The 20,620-nt window shown below is 46.0% G+C and overlaps 1 protein-coding gene across 2 annotated transcripts in view; it reads right to left on the bottom strand.

The window, feature by feature from the left end:
- Positions 1-158: 158 nt before the first annotated feature.
- TESC (tescalcin) overlaps positions 159-20,620 on the bottom strand; it is a 33,834-nt gene continuing 13,372 nt past the window's right edge. Inside the window, exons 2-8 of one of the 2 annotated variants that reach the window (XM_081842121.1) lie at positions 11,192-11,261; positions 5,688-5,768; positions 2,918-3,057; positions 1,901-1,962; positions 1,655-1,762; positions 1,102-1,149; positions 159-486 (exon numbers count right to left, since the gene is read on the bottom strand). In XM_081842121.1, coding sequence (XP_081698247.1) covers positions 409-486; positions 1,102-1,149; positions 1,655-1,762; positions 1,901-1,962; positions 2,918-3,057; positions 5,688-5,768; positions 11,192-11,261 — 587 coding nt within the window. In that variant the 3' untranslated portion in view covers positions 159-408. Of the gene's footprint in view, positions 487-1,101; positions 1,150-1,654; positions 1,763-1,900; positions 1,963-2,917; positions 3,058-5,687; positions 6,455-11,191; positions 11,262-20,620 lie in introns of those variants that run through there. The other variant, XM_081842120.1, reaches the window with a different exon arrangement.

The raw sequence follows: 20,620 nt of genomic DNA, 5'->3' as shown, positions 1-20,620 counted from the left end.
AATCACTTTCCAATATATATATATAGTAGATATATGCAAGATAATCTGGATCTGATTCCTCACCCTTGGTCAAGAAGAGCACCCAGTTTTTTTAAAAGTTGAGTCCCATGACTGTATCTGATCACAGGATCCACAAGTAAGCAAGCTTCTGCCAAGAATTAAAAACAAAACCTGCTTTATTGTTGATTTGAGGCTATGAGGCTTTTTAGTGTAGACAAGAGAGAGAAAATAGCTGTAAAGCCAAAGCCAGGCACATCAACTCCTAAAACCTGCAATGCCCCCCTGCAAAAAAACTGCCCCAGCCATGGGAGATGCAGTTCCCCCTTAATACCCGTATCGACCGCCTGACGGTTTCCGTCCCAGGTCGCTCCACAAGGCACCAACACCTCAGTCCCAACTTCTCCGTGGTCAGTAGCACATCGCAATCGGCTCCATGGTCAGGAAGCGAACGTGCATCTTGGTCTCGATATCTATGCCTTCCCAGATCTGCCGGTGGAGAGGCAAAGAAAGCAAGCTTGAGCCATGAGTACAGGTTAAGGGCCCTTTTAATGCTACAGGCCACAAACTAAGGTCTGTTGCTGATAAGCTGCAGATTTGGTATCTGCTACTCTTATGAGTGCACTCAAGTCATAGAGCTGGAGGGGAATAGTCTTGTAAGCAAGACAGTCAAACCTGTCCCTGCCCTTGTCTGATGCAAGAAATCTGAAGCATCCCAAACGGACCAAAGGTCTCTGGTGGGGAAGGCTCCCCCAATCTGCCCCCAAGTAACAGGTCCTTCCTCAAATAGTTCTTGCTGTCAGGATACTTCTCCCACTTTTCTTATTTAGAAGCATTTATATGACATCTTAATGTTTATAAAATCTCTCAATGTGCAATTTTTAAACAGGAAAAAAAAATCATTAAAATGCAGCCTAAAACCAATGAAACAGCAATACAAAAACATATTAATCAGGGTTAAGGCAATTTAAACCTGTAAAACAGGATCCAATTTTAGAGGTAACAGAAAGCCTAGCACTGTGTCCCTCCCCCCCTGCCCCCGCCCCTCCCACAGGTTGGTCTCCATCACTTCCACCAAGCAATAGGGTGAGCATCCTTTCTAACCTTAAGGAAGTCTTCAAATGTGATTCCCTCGTATACTTGATCCGGCTCCTGCAACAAGAACAGAAACATTACGTCGAGTGGTGAAAGTCTATTAAGGGCAGAGGAGGCGTTCTGAGAAAAAACGGAGGGCTCTTACTTCTTAACTCAAAGCAAAAACCTACATGCCATTCTTAAGGGCGACGTTTTCCTAAAAGGGCTTACAGCACAACCTTAATGCACAATCAAGAAAAAACACAATTCAACATTAAAATGGGTGGGGAACCTGGGCCAAACTTGGCCCTCCAGTCCATTTTTTTCCTGAAACACACCCACATGCCACACACCTGATGTCAGGTGTGGGGGCAGAGAGACACACAGCGGAATAGCATCAGCCTGGGGAGTTCAAACCTGCTATGTACCTCTCCATCCCCCCATCTTTCCAAGCACTATCTGGAGATGGGGATTGAACCTGGGACCTCTTGCGGGCAAGCAGATGCTCTACCACTGATCTACATCCCTTCCTCTCCTTGGAATGACTGTGTGCTGGTCATCTGCAGCGTTGCGCTCAGCCTACCATTTGCCCCACGCAGATGCTGGCAGCCTCCATCATGGCTCCGTCTGCGATGGACCTCGCCGATTCCTTATCCAGGTGGGGGTTCCCCGAAAGCATCTCTTGCACAATCTGGAGGGCAGAAGCAAGTTGCAAACTGGTTGGAGGAGGAGGAGCTGTGCCAGGTCATTGAAAGTGCAGTTAAGCGAGTGGGATGCCCAAATAACAACAACAACAACAACAACAACAACAACAATAATAATACATTACATTCCTGTATTCCTGCAGAGTGATCTTGCCGTCACTGTCTGCATCGTACATGTGGAAAAGAACTAGGGGAGAGAAGGCAAAATAAATTAGGGTCGGGAGTAAACAGCTTAAAAGCACAGTACTATGCATGAAATAAATTCATTCAAAGCCCATATTTACCCCGCACAATAGTAACTGAGCCTAACAGATCAAATCAGGGACTGTATCAAACACCAACAGAGTTCTTGTGCCAGTAGACAAGGGAAGGTTGTTTGTGTGCATGTGTGCAAAATCAAGAATATATAATTTAATGACTTACAAAAATAACCACAGCTTGAATGCAAATGAAAATTAAACACACACCGACCAAAAATGTGGGTCATCTCACTCATAGCCCATGGGGGGGGGGCAATTACTGATACTGGAGCATAGTAACATATTCTTTCTTAAAATATAGGATTTGCTTTACTTATAAATCTTTGGATATTGTCCTCAAGGGCTTATGATGTTCTCTCTTGATGATGAAAAGTCACCAAGAATGCCAAAGAGCATAATTCACAGGAGGCCTTTGAACATTATCACCGTCATGAAATGAATTTTTACCCCCTGGTTGAAAATGATAGGAGGGGAGGGGCATCCTCTGGTATACCTTAACCTTCGACTTAATTTTTCCGTAATAGCTATGGACCAGATTCTGACTGTACTATAAATCCTTATTTAATCCCTCTAAAGAGTTCCTTTTAAAAGCTATTTCTACAATAACCATCCTGGCAGCTCTCAATAAGTACAGGATCAGCTCTTTATCCAAAGCACCTTCATTTGTCCAGAACGAAATGTGGCCCTTGATAGGAAAAAGTTTCTCTGCTAGATGACTTTGAAGTTGGAGATGGGAGGGCACACAGTGGACATGGAAGAAGGGGGGAAACTCCAGGCACCGCACTCTTTACAGGTAAACATGAACACAGTGGGTTCATGCAGACCATTCCTCCCGTCTGCCAACAAAGCAACAGATTTGATCGAGAAAGAGGAGCACCTTACATTTTAGCTTCTTCTTGCGGAATCGATCGAGCTGCTCGTCGTCCATGTCCATCTCGATGGGCCTGAAATTGGACATGATCGTCAAGAAGTCTTCGAAGTTGATCTCCTCCGCGAACCCATCCGATGATTCTCGCAGGTTCCTATCGGCACAAAAGCACTCAGAACACTTTCGACATGAGGCACACCTAATGTAGAGCCCTCCATCCTCTGGCTGGGCTCCCAATGCAGCCTTAGTCAGCATGGACAATAGCCGGGGGTGATAGGAGTCAGGCCCCAGCAGAAACTGGAGGGCACCGTGTTGGCAACCCTTGTTCTACACACCCATCGGCCCCTGTGCTTTTGGGGGGTGAGATGGGGTGAGGGAAGTGTGTTTGCAAAGGCACAGCCTTATTTAGAAATGGGTTTGCTGCTGTGTGAGGGTGTCCCAGACATTTGAATAAAATCAACACATTTGTAATAACTCAAATCTTTCATTGTGGCAGCACTCAAACTTTGGAACTCCCTGCCTATTGACTCGAGGCAGGTACCTCTCCAGCAACAGCTTAAAACCTTTTTTTTCTTTTTAAGGCAAGCCTATCCAAATATGCAGGGACGTGGGTGGCGCTGTGGGTTAAACCACAGAGCCTAGGACTTGCCGATCAGAAGGTTGGTGGTTCGAATTCCCGTGACGGGGTGAGCTCTCGTTGCTCGGTCCCTGCTCCTGCCAACCTAGCAGTTCGAAAGCACATCAAAGTGCAAGTAGATAAATAGATACCACTCCGGCGGGAAGGTAAACGGCGTTTCCATGCACTGCACTGGTTTGCCAGAAGCGGCTTAGTCATGCTGACCACATGACCCGGAAGCTGTACGCCGGCTCCCTCGGCCAATAAAGCGAGATGAGCGCTGCTACCCCAGAGTCGGTCACGACTGGACCTAATGGTCAGGGATCCCTTTACCTTTATCCAAATATGCAGAATGCCGACATGTGTTTTAATCTGCTTTTATCTGATCACTGATTTTAATTTGAAAGCTTCACGTCTTTACTGATAACGCCATTGTTCTCTTCTTTCGGTAAACTGCTTTGAGGTTTTCCCTTCTGCTTACAATCAAGCAGTATATAAACTGTGATAAAATAAGCAGAGGATAAATTGTTTACTTACAGAATTTAAATGTGACAATTGCCATTTGCAAACAAATCCATAGAAGAATGGAATGTGTCACACACACAGCCCAAGTCCCCAAAGTGCTAAGGATTGTCTACACCAACAGTAACTGCAGAGGCGTGATGAGTTGGTCTGACTAACTGGATTTTCTGTGGCAAGGGGAAATCTAGGTCAACAGCATTTAAAAAGCATGCATTGGCATTTTGAGGATGAAACCATGTGGATGTTGCAAAAATAAATGGCAGCAACAGCACTGGGTGTAAGAAAAGCCTTCTCAATCGGGCCCAGGATCCTTTTCTCACACTGGCTTTTGGGAAACCAGCAAGCAGGACCTGAGCACAAGAGAGAGAACACTCCCGTCCTGTGGTTTCATAATAATCATAATTTATTATTTATACCCTGCTCATCTGCCTGGGTTTCCCCAGCCACTCTGGGTGGCTTCCAACAGAATATTAAAAACTCGATAAAACATCAAACATTAAAAATTTCCCTAAACAGGGCTGCCTTCTGATGTCTTCTAAAAGTCAAATAGTTGTTTATTTCCTTGACATCTGGTGGGAGGGGGTTCCACAGGGCGGGTGCCACCACCGAGAAGGTCCTCCTCTGCCTGGTTCCCTGTAACCTCACTTCTCCCAGTGAGGGAACCGCCAGAAGGCCCTTGGCATTGGATCTCAGTGTCCGGGCTGAACAATGGTGGTGGAGACACTACTTCAGGTATACTGGGCCATGGTTGTTTAGGGCTTTAAAGGTCAACACCAACTCTTTGAATTGTGCTCAGAAACGTACTGGGAGCCAATGTGGTCTTTCAGGTGTTATATGGTCTCGGTGGCCATTCCCAGTCACCAGTCTAGCTGCGGCATTCTGGATTAGTTTTTAGCAACTGGTATTCAAAGGAGAGCTTTGCCATCATGGCTGGTATCCATTGATAAGTCATATTTATTCTGCATGAATTTGCACAAACCCATTTTTGAAGCCATCCAGCTTGGTGGTCATCACTGGCTCCTGTGGCAGTGAGTTCCACAGTTTAACTTTTCACTGTGCAAAATGCATCCTGTTTCTGACCATGGAGGCAGAGAACAGCCATCATGGCTAGTAAGCCACTGATAGTCTCATCCGTCTGATGCAAGAGGAAGGCGGAAGGCACCCAGGGAAAGGGAGGCTATGTTTGGGATGCCATCAAACAGGGGCCACCAAATGAAATCTTTGATTTTGTTTATTTGGCAAGATTTATAGACCATTGAATATTAATAATAAAAAGCTTTAAGCCATTTACATAAAATGCAATAAAATATTCACTAGAATAAAAGAAGACTAGCAATAAAACCAGACCTTAAAAAACAGTAGGCATAATAAAATTATCTGAATGTTCTTGAAATGGTTGGTTCTATCGACAAGTCTACCTAATGAAATTACACGTCTGTAATTTTGTCTAACGAAAGCAGCCTTTAGCAGGCATTGAAAAACAGGACGCCGAACAGGTTTTTAGGTGCTTGTTTATGTGCTTTACTGTTGTTTTTTTTTAATGGCTTGTGTGCGGAGAGGGATTTGAGGTTAAGGAGAGCTGCACAGTTCTTGTTGCTATAGAGAACAACCCCCCCCCCCGGGAGGCCAAGCACCCACAACATTACCTCTTGTCAAAAAAGGCCTGGACAATTTTGGATCTAATTGGATTGAACTCCAGATCAGGGACGCGATCAAAGTTCTCCTTGCTGCGGAAGTAGAAAAGGACAAAGAGAAAGAGAGGGAAATAGTGAGTGAGAGACACAGGTTTCTGAAGACAAATGAACGATCTCTTCAGCACAGGGTCATGGCTCAGTGGCAGAGCTGAGGTGAGGTTTGATTTGGTTTGGTTTGATTTTTTGTTTTTGCATTTTGAAGATTTTAGGTTCATCGCTTTGGGAATGTTTTGAGCTGTTTTATAGAATGCTTTGCTTTGTTTTAAATGGCAGGCCAGTTTGCTAGCCTCGGCTTCTTGGGGAAGAGCAGAGGCATATAAGTTCAATAACTAAGTAATAGTTCTAATAGCCAATGTGGTGTGATGACTACAGTGCCAAAATAAAACGTGGGAGGCCAAAGTTCAAATCCCCATTCAGCCATGAAGCTCCCTGGGTGACCTTTGGCCAATCGCCGCTTCTTTGCCTAATAACCTACCTCACAGGGTTGTTGTGAGGATGGAAATGGGGATGTGTGTGTGCTTTAAAGCATTTACTCCATTATTAAATGGGTGCAAGATATTGGGAAAATTATTATGTTTGAACAATGGGAAAAATTGTGGAAAGAAGATATGAAATTCACTATGTGTTATATATTGAAAGAAAATTACCTCAAAATACAACATAGATGGTATTTAACACCTGAAAGAATAGCAAAAATGAATAAAAATTGTAGCGATGTCTGCTGTTGATGCAACACTGGAAAAGGTACTATGATGCATATATGGTGGAATTGTTTAAACATCAAACAATTTTGGGAAACAATATATAATGAAATGAAAAAAATGTTCAGATATTCATTTAGGAAAACACCAGAAGGGTTTCTATTGGGAATAGTACCAGGAAGTCTAAAGGAAGAAGACAATACGTTATATTTATACGCAACAGTAGCCACAAGGCTATTGGAAAAGTGGTATTATGCCGACAAATTATACCGACTAATTGGAAAAGTGGTATTATACTGACAAAAATAGAGTGGCTTGCCAAATTATTGGAGTATTACAACATATCCAAAACAATGGGAGAAATTGGAAGGATCTCAAAAGGGAAGATAGACAGGGACTGGAAGGTGTTTAAAGGATACTTGCAAAACCATATTGAAAAATCAGAACTATTAGAATAAACAAGTTACGTTTTAAATACTGAAATGCTAAATAAGATGGATAATAATAAAAGACGGGATGTAATAATGTGATACATAAATGGACAAATATGATTCCTTCCCTCTTCTTAGCAACAACAAGCCACTAGATTTCTGTGCTATTCCAGGCCTGGCCTCTCAGCCACTGCGGCACAGCCCTGACGCCTGCAAGACTCTTTTGCAAATGGGATGATAGATTCCTTTTCCCAGCGACCTCAGGATCTCTCTGCTGGTTTTCTAGGGAAGGGACGAAGCGGCTTCTCTCCTGCCACTTGGCAGGACATCTGCGCCCTTACAGAGCGAGCCTGCTCTGTCTCCTCTGCGACTCTGCCTGAAACCGTTTGTATATTTTCCTACAGAAAGGTCAACCTGCTGTGCAGCTCAGGTGGAGGCCAGCCGGCTGAGCAGCAGCAGGAGAAACCAGCGCAGGAAACAATCCCTCTCACTTGACATCAAACTATGGGTAGGAGTTGGGAGCCAACAATTCAAAACACTGTCCTCCCCTTCATAAGCATGAGGACACAACATTTACTGAACCACAACTCCCATCTTCACTGGGCAATGGCTGTGCTTGCTGGGGCCGGTGGGATAAGATAAGATAAACTTTATTTGCCTTAGCCAATGGCCATGGCAACATAATACAAGCAATATATACAAATAAAAAGACAACAATAGGTAAAAACGGCAATCAAATGACCAAGATTATCATTCAAATAGTGGCCCTTAATCTCATTGCACCCTCAATAAACCTAGCAACCTTTGCTGTTGTCTGATCATTTTGATCTGATAAAAGAAAGAACAATGTGGCCGCAGATGGGCGGCTTGGGATGGTAAGTAAGAGTGGGGTAATGTGGGGCCAGTGGGAGTTGTAGTTTGGCATCCTTTGGAGGGCTGGAGGTTCCCCCTCTCACTGATCTGGACCAAGGATGAGGAGCCTGTGTTGTTGGGACTCCGAACTCCCATCAGCCCCAGTGGTTCAGAGATGATGGGTCTTGTAGATTCCTCTCTCTGTGATTCCCCACCCAGGCAGTGATAAGGCACCAGGCACGGCTTAGCGGCAGGAGCAGGAAAGAGGAGGTGTCTTCTGACCTCGCCTGCTTCCCCACAAAAGCCGCAAGCCTTGTATGGAGAAAGGCTTGCTTTTGAGAGAGCCATCTGGGGTTTGGCCTGGAGGAGCAAAATCTCATTACAGGAGAGAACAGGGTAGAAAGCAGCCAATTGATCAGCAAGCCGTTATCTGATGGGACGATCGGCCCAGGACAGACCTTGACAAGGACCAGTCTCCACATTGCAACTTTCCCGGTGAAGTTGGCTGTGCAACAGGGGAAGCTGCCTTCCATCCAGTCCATCTGTTCTTTCAGCCCAATAAAGAGAATGGTTCTTCATCAGCCCCAACCAGCACAGCCAGAGGTCAAACATGATGGGAGTTGGAGTCCAAAATCATACAGAACAGGGATGCTTAACCTGTGCTCCATGGATGGGATCCATCAGGGGGGTCCATCAACTAGGAGCAACCCACACAATGCAATAAAATTAATTGTATGCAACATTTCATGTGTAGGTGTGGATTTTTCTGGGAGGGGGGTCCGTAACTTCTATCAGATCTTCAAAGGGGAGTCTGTGACCTTTGAAAACCACTGATTTAGAGGGTCACAAATCTCCTGTTTCTGGTGCATTGGGAATGGGCCATTACTCAGAGGCAGAGGATGCCAAAGGCTGTTCAGTTCAATCACATGGCTCAACTAGTAGGACATGAGACTCTTCAACTCAGGGCCATGGGTTCGAGCCCTACATTGGGCAAAAGATTCCTGCATTGCAGGGGGGGGGGACTAGATGACTGTTGTGGTCCCTTCCACCTCTAAAATGCCATGATTCTATTATTCTAATCCCCAGCATCTCCAGGCTTGGGAAAGATACCTGCCCCAAATCTTAGAGAGCTGCTGCCAGCCAGAGCGGACGGTATCTTCCTAAGAATGCAGCACACTCCCTGTTAAAAGTATCAACATGTTGCAGCATGGAGTGCTCCAGCGAGGTCTTTCCCAAAATGTGGTCTGCAGACCACCAGTGGTCCAAAAACTTCATTCAGCTGTTCTGTGGTGAGCCTTTGGATTTGGGGCTGAAGACAAGGAGATGGCACATCCATTGCATTCATCATTCATATTGGTTTTTAATAGTGTTTTTATTGCTTCTTTTATTATCTATTGCATTGTGTTGTATTGCAATCCAAACGGCACAGAATTCAAATCGCAATGCGATAAATTGAAATAAGTAACACAGTGTATCACAATTGCACCAAAAGGGGGAAAATTTAATCATGGAGTGGTCTACCAAGACCCTCAGCAATTTTCTTTCTTTTCTTTTTTAAAAATAATTTTTATTAGAATTTTATTTACAACATAACATAAACCCCCCAATACATAATCTACCCTCATTAAACGTGAACATAATATACACTGAGCATAACATACAACAATACAAACAACGAAATAAGATACTTCCTTTATCTTGTATCTGGCTTCCTTATTTACTTATTATAAACTGTTTCCTTTATGAATAATTATTAAGATTTTTCTAAATATAACTTAAATATCCACAAAGTCTCCTGCAGACATTAATCAAAACAAATCCAGGTATGTATTTTAGGGCACTGTTTTGACTGTCAGCAATTTTCAAGTGGTTTGTATTGGGGAGTGGGTGAGTTAGGGAACCACTGCTCCAGGGTTTCAGCTCACCAGCCATACCATCTTTTGGGATATTCCATCCCGTTGCCCCTCGCTCAGTTTTTCATTCCACACCCCCCCCCCCACCAAAAACACACCTAGACAGCATTGCATGCCTACTGAGCACCCCCAGTCCTCAATGGAATGATAGAAAAGGGTGGTGGATTATTCCCCCCCCAAAAAAACACCACAATTTGTAAACTGCTTGATCAAAACAATTCTCCAAACAGTGTACAAGTTCACTCATGAGGTTTTATCCCCTCCTTAAACCTTTTTGTACTACTTCAACGCTCTGGTTCTCTTCCCTCACCCTCAAGACTTCGGATGCCTCTGTCTCATGCATGGATGAGACTAGGCTTGTTCACGCATTATTACCCTGAACACAGGTACAAGCTGTCCGTACACATGCATGTACAAGTGTTTGCATGAAATAGTGAATGCTTGTTTGTACAGCTCAAGTATCATGTATGCAGGTACACAGGATTGTATTTGTTGTTGTTGTTTAGTCGTGTCCGACTCTTCGTGACCCCGTGGACCAGAGCACACCAAGCACCCCTGTCTTCCACTGCCTCCCGTGGTCAAACTCATGTTAGTAGCTTCGAGATCACTGTCCAACCACCTCGTCCTCTGTCGTCCCCTTCTCCTTGTGCCCTCCATCTTTCCCAACATCAGGGTCTTTTCCAGGGAGTCTTCTCTTCTCATGAGGTGGCCAAAGTATTGGAGCCTCAGCTTCACGATCTGTCCTTCCAGTGAGCACTCAGGGCTGATTTCCTTCAGAATGGATCGGTTTGATCTTCTTGCAGTCCATGGGACTTTCAAGAGTTTCCTCCAGCACCATAATTCAAAAGCATCAATTCTTCGGCGATCAGCCTTCTTTACGGTCCAGCTCTCACTTCAATACATCACTACTGGGAAAACCATAGCTTTCACTATATGGACCTTTGTTGGCAAGGTGATGTCTCTGCTACAGGATTGTATACTTTGTTGAAAGTTCCATAAGAATAATTTACGTGCGTACAGCTCAACTACTTCTGTACACAGGTACACAGATGGTACAGTTGCTTAATGTAGGGTTGCCGTATTTCAAAAAGTGAAAATCCAGACACAAAAGTTGTCGAGCTTTCCCCCACAAAAAAAAAATCTTAGAGAGAGAGGTTTTGAGCTATTTTAAAGGAAATTCGTAAAAAATGAATTTTCCAGGACATTCAAGGGATTTCCACCCACACTGTTTACCCACCTATGTCCACGAAATTCCCAACATCTGGCAGCCCTACTTCATGTGACATGTGAACCCTCCTAGCATTGGGCTTCATTAAGTACCCACACTTAGAGAATAAATCCAATGCTTTTTTTCTGGGGGTACGCGGGGGTATGCATACCCTTAAACATTTTGTGAGTCTTTGTACTTTTGTCCATTTAATGTATTTATTTCCCCCGATTTGAACTACAAAATGGTGATTTTCTTGAGTCAAAATGAGAGTACCCGTAAACATCTTTTTAGAAGAAAAGCACTGAATTAATCCATTATGATATAGGGCGAAGAATAGGTAATACTGTACCGAATAGTTGGCTGATCCCCACTTAGCTGCTTGAATCGCCGATGCAGATTCTCAATTTGATCTGAAGTGACTATGGAGAGAAGAGACAGACAGACACTCCATTAATTTATTTTTAACCCTTACATACTTGTAAACTCTACCCTTCACTAGGGATGGGCAAATATGCCAATTTCAATTTTCCTCCCTTTCTCATTTCCACCCCCATTTTAAGTTCAGTTTTCCACATGAGGTTATTTATTTATTTATTTGTTGTTGTTGTTGTTAATACAGTGGTATCTCGGGTTACAGACGCTTCAGGTTACAGACTCCACTAACCCAGAAATAGTACCTCAGGTTAAGAACTTTGCTTCAGGATGAGAACAGAAATCGTGCTCTGGCGATGCGACGGCAGCAGGAGGCCCCGTTAGCTAAAGTGGTGCTTCAGGTTAAGAACAGTTTCAGGTTAAGAACGGACCTCTGGAATGAATTAAGTACTTAACCCGAGGTACCACTGTATTCATGAAAATTCACCAGCAGTTTGTGGCTGATTTTTGTATGCAATTTTGCCCGATATTTTTTGGCAAACCGAGTTCCAAAAATATAGCACACTTTTTAATCAGACTACGCACTTTAACCACATCTTCCCATAGTGCATGTAGCCTGGGCTGGAGAAACTGCAATTCACAGTATGTATTCTGAAGTGTGGCTGTGTTTCAGTTTGCGTACGACTCTTTCAGAAAGCACAAATGTGGTTGATTTGCCTTTACATTCAGATTGGATTTATTTTCTTCCCCACCCCAGAAACACCTGCACCACAAGTCTCCTATTCCAGTTTTAAGAAATCCTTCTTGGGGGGAAATGAAGGGGGGGGTTGAGATCATATTACAGGTCACCACTACTGTGTTTCCCCAAAAAGCCATGTATGCAATCTCGAGGCAGAGAAGAGCAGAAGTAGTAAGGGTTAAGGCTCTTCGTCTGATCAAACTGGAAGTCCCACAACTGCTTTGCATTGCAAAAGAAATACAAATTAACCTGTCAGGAGATGTTCAAACACCTCCCTTGGGATTTGGCTGCCATGCAAAACAAGACCAGGAAGGACCATTTTGTCCTGGAATATCCAGCGGCGCTCTTTGCATTGAAAGGGAAGCCTCCCGCTCTTTGCATTGAAAGGGAAGCCTCCGTTGGCATGAATGGAGCAGTAGAGGCAGGCTGTTTGGGCAGGTGGGCAGGGGCACTGCCCCACCAAGCGCAGCTTGCCCTCAGGCAGCCTCCACTGGCCTGCTTTCTTACTCACAAGCTGTCTAGGGATGCCCCTGCCTGTCAGCTTGCTCCTCCTTACAGTCTCAGTATCTTACCCACTGTAGAACTCAGCAGGGAGGTGGAGGAAGATGGGCACTCAGCTAGAATCAGTTGGCTCTGCCTGCCAGAGGCTCTGGCTCCCCCTGCTGGTGGGCTCCCTGCCTTCCGTCCTTCCAATCCCAATGGAAATGAGGTTTCCTTTAAATACCTGGGCAACTAGCCACTTTAAAGTGACTGTATATGCGACTGTGTTTAGGGGGTCATTGCCCTGAAAGGGAGCTTGGAAGTTGTTAAGTAGTGGGTTTATTCACAGGCCAGAACAGAACTGAACTGAAGGGTTCAGCCAGCCTGCTTATATAGAGCTCCACTAGAACGCAACAGTAACCATTTTCTGTAACTATCCAATCACTGAACGTCACTTTCAATCCCTTATTTGCATATGTGGACCTGAGTGAAAACTATCTACAGTATGCCCCTGCTGGCCCAGGGTGAGAACTTCAGTACATAACACAAGTAGTTGGGGATCTATATATATTTCAGGGCAAAGACCTCCGAAACGCAGCTTGCATGCATATCTGCACCTTAAAAATTAAAACCTCTCGTTATAACAAAACACGAACTCTTCAAAATAGAAAAAGGGGTCAGAAAACATTTCACAGGCCAAAACACTCATACGAAACCTTATTTTATACAAGAGGGGAAAACCAGCAGCAATATAAACCATGAAATAATCATATCCCCCAAAGCTGATTAGATAAATAGATATGAGAGAGAGAGAGACTATAAAGATTTGGATCACATACGCCTCTGCACTCAGAGGGAAGGAAACTTATATTTATATATATTTACTATAGGTTATTTTAAAATATATTCAAAAACGCCTCTTCTTTGCTCTTGGCAAGGACATCCAAGGTGTGAAGGGAAAAAAAACACATTAAAACCAAATCTAGGCAATAAACCAGATTAAGAACAAAAAAGGAAATCGTTTTAGAGCAGGAGAAACAGAATAAAGCTTCACTTACTAAAAAATTATGCAGTATTTTATACTACCGGTTTTTGTACTGTACCCATCTACCTTATATGTGAATGGCCTATGGCCCAAGCATTAATAAACTACTACTACTTAAAGAATAAATTAAAAAGCATTAGGCTTGTATCCAATGCTAGCCCTACTCGGAGCACACCCATCTAAATAAGTGGACTTAACTTAGCTACACCCATTCATATTTTGAGTAGGACTAGTACTGGTATCTTCCTATATACATAGAAACGTAAGGGTGTCATCACACTGCGGTTTGTGTGGCTGCCTATTGGGTTGGGGTGAGCTGTGGGGGAATAGTCAAGGGGGTAGGAAAGGTATAAAGAGAGGGAGGATTGGCTAGTGTGAGGGAAGGGAGTAGCCAAAGAGGTTAGTGAGCAGAGGGGGCAGCTCCTAGTACAATATATGACAATAGAATCTTTGGAAATGAAAAGGGACCACTTGCATCATCCAGCTGAGCCCCTCGATCAGCTAACGGAGCTGAACATAAAAGCCCTCCATTTCAAACCACAGCACCCTCATGTCATTCAGCTAGATGGACCCAACCTTTGCTCTCAGTTCTGGAGTTGCTGTTGCATTCTTGTCCGCGCACGCACACCCCCCCCTCCATTCCACTGACACTTCTTTTTTGGGTTGTGTGCGCAACAAAACAAAACCCTGCCCTCTCCCAGCTGATAACCTGATCAGCTGATAACCCCCAGCTGATAACAGCTTGCTGAACACTGGCAGGTATTTGCCAAGTTCCAGCCTGTAACTGATACGAGTTCGACTTCTGCCAATGTAGATGGGAGTGCCTGGTGATAATCAGCGCCCAGAAAAGCCACATACCTATAGAGACTCGGGTTAGTGCCTAACCCTCCATTGCTCCCCCTGACATAGGACCATAGAATTGTAGAGTTGGAAGGGACCCAAAGGATCTTCTGCTCCAGTGTTCCTCAAACTTGGGTCTCTCCGGCTGTTGCTGAACTACAACTCCCATCATCCCTAGCTAGCAGGACCACTGGTCAAGGATGATGGGAACTGTAGTCCAAAACAGTTTGGGAGGCACTGATCTAGTCCAACACCCCTGCCAAAGCAGGAGTCACAGCCAAAGCACAACTTAGTACAGGGGTGTGGAACCTCAGGCCCAGGAGCTAAATGTGGCCCTGCAAGCTTCTCTATCTAGCCCTCGGGACTCTTCCCAGGCCACACCCCTCCCCATAGGCCACACCCCTCAGGAGTCCTTTGCACTCTTGTCAAGTGTTTTTGCCTGGCTGAAATGTGTCCTTGGCTGCGTGGAGGGTGGAGAAGAGTGAAGAAACTAGGCTACTGTACTAAAATAACATTTACATTTGTGGTTCCATCTACTTTTGTCTGTGGCCCTGCCCACCACAGGTGCAAGGTCCTTGGACGGTTCTCCAAAACAGAATTTGACCCTTGGGCTGGGAAAAAAGACCCCCGCCCTGGGCTAATGCCTTCCTGCAGGAGCAGAGAAGGTCCCAGGTCTCTGGAAAGAAAGCAGAAGCTCAAATCTGCTTGTGACTCAGCAACTTCCTTTCCACGAACTGCAAACAAAACAAAACAAAACAAAACCCGAAGGGAAACTCACTCTTGAAGGCCAGCTGACAACTGGCGCTTGTTAGGATTATTAACGCTGACTCATGAAATAATGCTGCTCTGCTCTACTGACGATGTCAAGAAGCCTCAATCTCACCGGCACTCCCTATACAACCCAGGCAAAACCAACAATTTGTTTTGGGCACTTATCACCTGCTCTTTGCTTAAACAAATCCCAGAGTGGTGAAAAACGTCAAAGCACATAATGCACAATTATTTTTTTTGAAAAAAGAATAAAAATACAGTGGTACCTCGGGTTACAGATGCTTCAGGTTACAGACGCTTCAAGTTACAGACTCCATTAACCCCGAAATAGTAGAAACAAAATAAATAAAACAATTCCTTCCAGTAGCACCTTAAAGGTAAAGGTAAAGGGACCCATGACCATTAGGTCTAGTCGTGACCGACTCTGGGGTTGCGGCGCTCATCTCGCTTTATTGGCCGAGGGAGCCGGCGTACAGCTTCTGGGTCATGTGGCCAGCATGACTAAGCCGCTTCTGGTGAACCAGAGCAGCGCACGGAAATGCCGTTTACCTTCCCGCCGGAGCGGTACCTATTTATCTACTTGCACTTTGACGTGCTTTTGAATTGCTAGGTTGGCAGGAGCAGGGACTGAGCAATGGGAGCTCACTCCATTGCGGCGATTTGAACCGTCGACCTTCTGATCGGCAAGTCCTAGGCTCTGTGGTTTAACCCACAGTGCCACCCACGTGCACACGAAAGCTCATACCAATAACAAACTTAGTTGGTCTCTAAGGTGCTACTGGAAGGAATTTATTTTTTATTTTGTTTCAACTATGGCAGACCAACATGGCTACCTACCTGTAACCAGAAATAGTACCTCGGGTTAAGAACTTTGCTTCAGGACGAGACCAGAAACTGCGCGGCGGCGGCAGCAGGAGGCCCCATTAGCTAAAGTGGTGCTTCAGGTTAAGCAGTGGCGTAGCGTGGGGGGTGCCAGGGGTGCCGGCCGCACCGGGCGCAACTTGGGCAGGGGCGCACTCGCACTAGCAGCTCTCTGCCCCTACTAAAATCCACTGGTTAGGGAGCCCGCGCTCGCTCGGCTTGGCGAGGAGGTCGCAGAAGGGGGAGAGCAAAGCCTTCTGCCGCTGGCAAAAAAAGGAGAGGAAGCCGGGCGGGCGGGCGGGCTGGCTGGCTCGCGGGGGTCTGGCTGCGCCTGCTGCTGCCGTTGCCGCTGCTGCCGGGCTTTGACAGCTTGGCGAAGCGGAGGGAGAGGTAATTGCGTCTCTCTTTCCACTGGCCGCCTGGGTAGTGAGCCGAGCGGAGCAGGGAGTCTGGCGAGGGGGCGGGAAGAGACTTTCCCCCCTTTTTCCCACCTCGCCTGGTCAAAAAGGAGAGCGGAGTCTCCTCAGGGTGCCCTCAGGCAGGGCAGGGCAAGGCAAGCAGAGCGAGGAGGAGAGAGAGGGGAAGGGGGGGGGAGCAGCCAGGAAACGACGCGGTGTGGAGGGGGAATCAATTAAGGAGAGAAGCCTCACTGCTGCTGCTGCTTGGGAGAGTAAATTACTGTACTTGCCTTGCCCCGGGTTAGGGGGCGCAAATTATTTGCCTTGCCCCGGGTTGGGGGGCGCAAATTACTTGCCTTGCCCCGGGTGCTGATAACCCACGCTACGCCGCTGAGGTTAAGAACAGTTTCAGGTTAAGTACAGACCTCTGGAACGAATTAAGTTCTTAACCTGAGGTTTTACCACTGTAAAACAAACTGGGGAATACCTGGGGGTTGGTGAGGTTGACCCCCATCAAGGGGGCAGGACTGAGAGGGTTGCAAAAACTGCACATCTCCACTCTGGCTCAGCCCCTCTGGCAAGGGCCAGAATTGGGGCAGGGGATGCGAGTACAAGGACACAAGGGAGCTTTGGTACACTTCTGAAAACAGCCAGTGGACAAGCATGGCGGCGTCAGGTGCAATCCAGTGTGCCACTCTGGCATAGGGTAGGAAGACTGTGATCCTTTCCCCACTTTTGTCTCTGGCCCTGCCCAGCACTTCCCCAAAAATTGCCCCAGAAGGAATGTGGCTTTCTGGCTGAAAGGAGTTCTCCCCTCCACTCTAACCACTAGGCTACCTTCTAAAAAAAGAGGGCCCAATTCAGGGGAACCACGGCACAAGCATTTTCCTGATCAAATTATCCCAATCCCACCCCACCTTGCCATCCATTTCCAAACTGCTATTTAAACCTGTGGGGCCAAACATAAAGCTAAAGGTAAAGGGTCCATTCGTGGATGGGTCCATTCGTGGACCATTAGGTCCAGTCGTGGATGACTCTGGGGTTGCGGCGCTCATTTCGCTTTATTGGCTGAGGGAGCCGGCATACAGCTTCCGGGTCATGTGGCCAGCATGACTAAGCCGCTTCTGGCGAACCAGAGCAGCGCACAGAAACACCATTTACCGATACCTTCCCTACTTGAACTTCGTGCTTTCGAACTGCTAGGTGGGCAGGAGCTGGGACCGAGCAACGGGAGCTCACTCCGTCGCGGGGATTTGAAACGCCGACCTTCTGATCGGTAAGCTCAGTGGTTTAACCCACAGCGCCACCTGCATCCCTGGGGCCAAACATAGATACTCAAACTATGGTGGACCAGAGACAGGTCTTTTACCCTGGAAACACTGACCCAGCAGCACTGTGTTGTCAGGGATGAGAACAAATATGGCACATGGGATCCCCTTTAGCAGTACATAGCTGGGGGGGCATTTTAACACCCCAAACTACAAAAAGCAACTACTACTACTACCTCTGGGTGAACCTATTACCCAGACCTCCTCAGTTGGTAGAACATAAGACTCTTAATTGCAGTGTCATGGGTTTGAGCCCAAGTTGGGGAAAAGATTCCTGCATTGCATGGGCTTGGGCTAGATGATCCTCATGTTCCCTACAATTCTATGATTCTATGACCCTTGATCAAATGTTTCCTACAGCTTCCCAAACTGGTCTTTATGCCTGGCTGTGACCTTCAGGTTTGGCTCCTTTCACCTCTCTGATGCAAACCATCACATTACGGTTCTGCTGTCTTTGTCACTGTCGCCATCATCAAATTGTTCGAATCCAATCTTACGCATTATGCAACAAATCTTAAAAATAAACAGTGAACTTAAAAGAGAGGGGGTGGGGAATGAAACTTCAAATGCTCCAGAAAATAAAAATCCCTGCTCCAAATCACTCATGGTATCATTTGATCATTGGGTTCCCACGTATATGTACTCTCATTCCATCGCAGATGCTGCAGATTCCAACTCATGACCTTTATGCAGCTTTGCTATTTTAAACACAAAGCTAATTTGGGGGTAGCTTTTCTTATTCTTACAAAAAAGGGACCCCCTCCTCCCTTTTATTTAGCTTTCTACATGCCCCCCATCCCCACCTGCTACTGACTTTTGACATTCTCACTGCCTGACATCATTATTGCCATGGAAACTAAGGGACCCATAAATCTTTAAACATCTGGAAGTTTAGTTTACTTTGCATTTACATTTTTTCTCTTTGTTGTTTTTTAAAGGATCATATAAACTTCAGGCACTTAACGCTACAAACCAGAACTTGGAATGGTGTTTTCCTAAGAGGTTGAGTTTTCCCCCAGTAAGGGATTGGTGTGTCCATTTGGAAAGGAACTCCCTGCCAGTGGACAAAAAAACCCTCAAGGCTTCTGTTTGCAAAATGGAGAGATTTGGAGAAAATACTGCCTTCTGCTGGTTTTCAGAACAGTAGCCTTTCACTGACTCTTAGCCCAATCTTATGGAATTGCAGAGTTGGAAGAGAGCCCAGGGGCATTCTAGCCCAGGTAAGAAAAAAGGTAAAGAACCCCTGGATGGTTAAGTCCAGTCAAAGGCAACTATGGGGTTGTGGCGCTCATTTCACTTTCAGGCCAAGGGAGCTGGCATTAGTCCACGGTCAGCTTTCCGGGTCTTGTGGCCAGAATGACTAAACTGTGATGGAAACCAGAGCGCACGAAAACGCCATTTACCTTCCCGCTGCAGCAGTACCTATTTATCTACTTGCACTGGTATGCTTTCGAACTGCTAGGTTGGCAGGAGCTGGGACAGAGAAACAGGAGCTCATCCCATTGCAGGGATTCAAACCACCGACCTTCCAATTGGCAAGCCGAAGAGGCTCAGTGGTTTAGACCACAGCGCCACCCACTCCTGCAATGCAGGAATCGGAGCTAAATGCAATCTTGGGGGCTATGCGGATGCAAGAGAGAGAGAGAGAAGCTTCTTGAGAGGAAGGGTAGCCCATATAAATGGAATCCATTAATAAATAGCAGTGCTAACAAGCGATGGAGCCAGGGATTGCTGGGGGGGGGGGAGGATGAACTGCTTTCTGCCACCATCAGAGAGAACATGGCAACCACCTCTTTTTGCACAAGCTCCATCCTGCTCATTTTCCAAACCATCTGCGTTTCATCCGGAGGATGACGTGACAAAGCTCATATCAAAGCTGTTCACGGTGGCTGTCGAGGAAACAGGCCTCCAGAGAGACATGCCTACGAATGTGCAAACTAGCCAAACTGTTTCCTCAGTGGCCATCCTCACATTTAAGGAGCACCCAGTCAAGTTTTGTAGCACCTCTGGTGGGAGACACATCATGCGCCTTCTGGCATAGGTTTTCCACCTTTGGTCCCCCACCCTGCACTCACCTGTGGCTCCTAGAAGCTGCCAACGTGAGACAGCAGCCACACCCTGGGAATCAGTTTTGTCTGGGTGGCTAAACCAGGAGAGGGTAGCCAATGGGTCTCAAACCCTCAGTGAGTTAGGGACTTTCTCTGCATGCAAAAACAGGCTCTAGCAGGTTGAGCAGGTCAAGAAGGCAATTTTGATACCTGCTGCAGAGGGAAGTGAGGGGCAGATGGGGCTTGTCAACCTGAAGGAGCGTCTCCACGCCCATCGTTCTGCCCGGACGCTGAGGTCCAGCACCGAGGGCCTTCTGGCGGTTCCCTCCCTGCGACAAGTAAGGTTACAGGGAACCAGGCAGAGGGCCTTCTCGGTAGTGGCGCCCGCCCTGTGGAACGCCCCCCATCAGATGTCAAAGAGATCAAACTACTACCGAATTTTTTACTCTATAAGACTCATTTTTTCCCTCCTAAAAAGTAAGGGGAAATGTGTGTGTGTCTTATGGAGCGAATGCAGGCTGCGCAGCTGTCCCAGAAGCCAGAACAGCAAAAGGGATTGTTGCTTTCACTGCGTAGCGATCCCTCTTGCTGTTCTGGCTTCTGAGATTCAGAATATGTTTTTTCTTGTTTTCCTCCGCCAAAAACTAGGTGTGTCTTGTGGTCTGGTGCGTCTTATAGAGCGAAAAATACGGTACTTGACATTTAGAAGACATCTGAAGGCAGCCCTGTTCAGGGAAGTTTTTAATGTGTGACATTTTAATGTATTCTGAATCTTTGTTGGAAGCCGCCCAGAGTGGCTGGGGAAATTATTATTATTATTATAACCTGGGAAGGTAGCGCATCTAAGAGAAGGAAAACTCTGATCCTAAACCTCTGCTGCCTTGTGGGATAGCTTG

This window comes from Podarcis erhardii (assembly GCF_964252035.2).
Source record: "Podarcis erhardii genome assembly, chromosome: 15".
Taxonomy (NCBI): Eukaryota; Metazoa; Chordata; class Lepidosauria; order Squamata; family Lacertidae; genus Podarcis; species Podarcis erhardii.
Note: the sequence above shows the minus strand (reverse complement) of the source record. Positions and strands in the feature narration are given on the sequence as shown.